General features: G+C 46.9%; 1 protein-coding gene across 1 annotated transcript in view; it reads right to left on the reverse strand.

The window, feature by feature from the left end:
* The window catches only part of Clrn2 (clarin 2), a 10,665-nt gene extending 8,833 nt beyond the window's left edge, over positions 1-1,832 (reverse strand). The window contains exon 1 of the mRNA XM_004624546.2: positions 1,327-1,832. Within this exon, the coding sequence (XP_004624603.1) occupies positions 1,327-1,579 (253 nt within the window). The 5' untranslated portion in view covers positions 1,580-1,832. The remainder of the gene's footprint in view (positions 1-1,326) is intronic.
* Positions 1,833-2,379: the final 547 nt, after the last annotated feature.

Raw genomic sequence — 2,379 nt, forward strand, 5'->3', positions numbered from 1 at the left:
TATTATTCTTTTTGGTGGAATCAGGGATTGAACTGAGAACCTTGTGCTTGCCAGGGAAGCACTTATTCTACTGAGCCATCTCCCTGGCCCCTCATTATTATTATTGCTATTTTGTTTATGTGAGGATTTTGCCAGTCTTTAGGTCATGTTTTGAGTGGAGCTATTTTTCTAATATTTGAGGTCCAATTTACTTGGTGAATAAATATAAATATGCTCAGGCTTTTTCTTGAATAAATATAGTGCGCATTTTCTTTGCTTATGGAAATGATGACAGTTTGCATTACATTTGTCAACAGGTCCAGCTTTCTGTCATCATACATTTATTAAGACAGGGGCCCTGGCCAGTTTCTAAACACTGAGCTACAGAAATCAGGCAACATAAAATTCCTGATCCTCTGGCATTAGTGCAGTGTTGATGAATTTTGTAGTACACAGTTCTCACTAGTGATCTAGCTGTTTCATTCTAAAAGCATGGAGAAAAAAAAAAAAAAAAGGCTAAGATCATCTAGTTTTCTTTTTTTTCCCTTTCTGGAAGATCCTCCCTAAGGCCAGCTCTGATTCCTGCTTCTGTCTTTGCTGACTGCGGTGTTTCCACCCCGAGTGCTCAGAACCAAGGCTGAGCACCGGCCACGCTGCTCACGTTCCAGTTAACAGTATACCAGGACCGTGCCCGGTCTCTAACGGCCAAACGAACTTTAACCCCTCCGTCTGATCACAGCATCTGGGCAGAGCTCCTTCGCTTTTTCTCAGACTAGGAAGCTTTTGGTGACATGGATGTGGACGTAGTTACCGACCTTCCGAAGATTCATTTCTGCAAGCGTCTGTACCAGAGCGTTTGGTCCAGGGAACCAGAGTCACGTGGCTCGGGGCTGGTGTCTGACATTTGGTACTGTGGTTTCCTGGCTCAGTGACCTCAGGGACATTATGCAACCTCTCCAGCCTCAGTGTACTGCTCTGTAAATGGGAACGTTAATCATTCTTTCTTTCTGAGTTTGTATGAGGCTTAAAAGAGACAAGCTGCGTGCAGCTGTCAGTGGACTGCCTAACACATGTAAACCCTTCATATTTTAATGGCTATTATTAATAAAGGTAAACCACAAAAACATACAAGTCTCTATGTTTCATGTTCCTTGATGCCTCTATTTAAAAAAGGACAAAGCCTTTTTGCTTTTTAAAAGACGCTTTTGTGCTGAACACAAACTCTTCGCTTGCTATGGACTTTGACATTATGCCTTAGATTGCAGCAACCATGAATTCTACAGTTAGACGTAAGCACTCTTACAAATGAAAAAAGACATCTGCTTACACGCCCCCTACCATACTCACTTGTGAAGCGGGACTGGCGGCCCCCGAGCCCGCACTGCCGTACCTTGCACCCCCTGAAGAGCCCGTAGTAAATGTCCCCGAGGAACTTGACCAGCTCTGGATCCGTGGCATTGACCAGGTCCACGCCCGTCTGACAGAGGATTTTCCCACTCAGCCAGTGGGGCACGGCCAGGGCAACGATGAGGAGGAGGAAGGAGGAGAAGCTGAGAAGAGAGGCCAGCCCGTACCACGCCGTCTTGAACCATCCGGGCATGCTAGTGGGCGCGGGCGGTTGACATCTTCCGGACACTCAGCGATGCCCTGCTCCACGGCACCTCTTTCAAAGATAACATTTCAGCATTCGGCATCCATCCTGTCCTCCTCGCTCAGCGCCTGTCTTTCCAGCCCATGTTTACTACGTCCACATCCAAAGACTCTGCGGAGACAACCTCGCCAGGCTCGGGCAGCGGAGTGTGTTACCGAAGGCAGTAACCTTATCTCCCCACTTGACTAGAGTTTCAGCAGCGGGTTTAATTGTTTCTCTGCTCAGGCATTTAAACAACCCTGCGTAGACCTGGAATGGCAGGGAGTCACGAGCAATCGCACAACTGAAACCAGGTGGGCCCGAGCTAAAGCAGAGTTAGCAAGCCTTCAGAAACGCAAATAGTGGAAGGTAAACAAAATGCAATGATTCGCACTTGCACAAGGCCAGCTACAGACAGGATCAAGCGTCGAGCTCTTTGCTGGGTGCCTTGGCATTTCGTTCTCCAAATGTCACTGCTGTCAGAATCCGGGGAACTGCTATTAGTACGGTGAAGTAACCCCAGTTCCTAAGGCTTTAATTGAAATGCATAATAGGGGCTTTGGGATTTGTTGCTGAGCATATCTGCCCAGGGTAAACTTACAGCACGAATCTCAGGTCTGGGGGTCACAGCCAGGACCCCAAACCTTCACACCCTACTTCATCCTCACCTTCCGTGTCATCTGAAATGGGACAAAGCCTGTCAGATAGTCACCATTCTCCTGGAATATTTATCTCTTCTAAAAGGGAAGATTTATCTTTTCTTTTTTTTT

Source organism: Octodon degus, unplaced genomic scaffold (genome assembly GCF_000260255.1).
Source record: "Octodon degus isolate 3935 unplaced genomic scaffold, OctDeg1.0 scaffold00006, whole genome shotgun sequence".
In the NCBI taxonomy this organism is placed as follows: Eukaryota; Metazoa; Chordata; class Mammalia; order Rodentia; family Octodontidae; genus Octodon; species Octodon degus.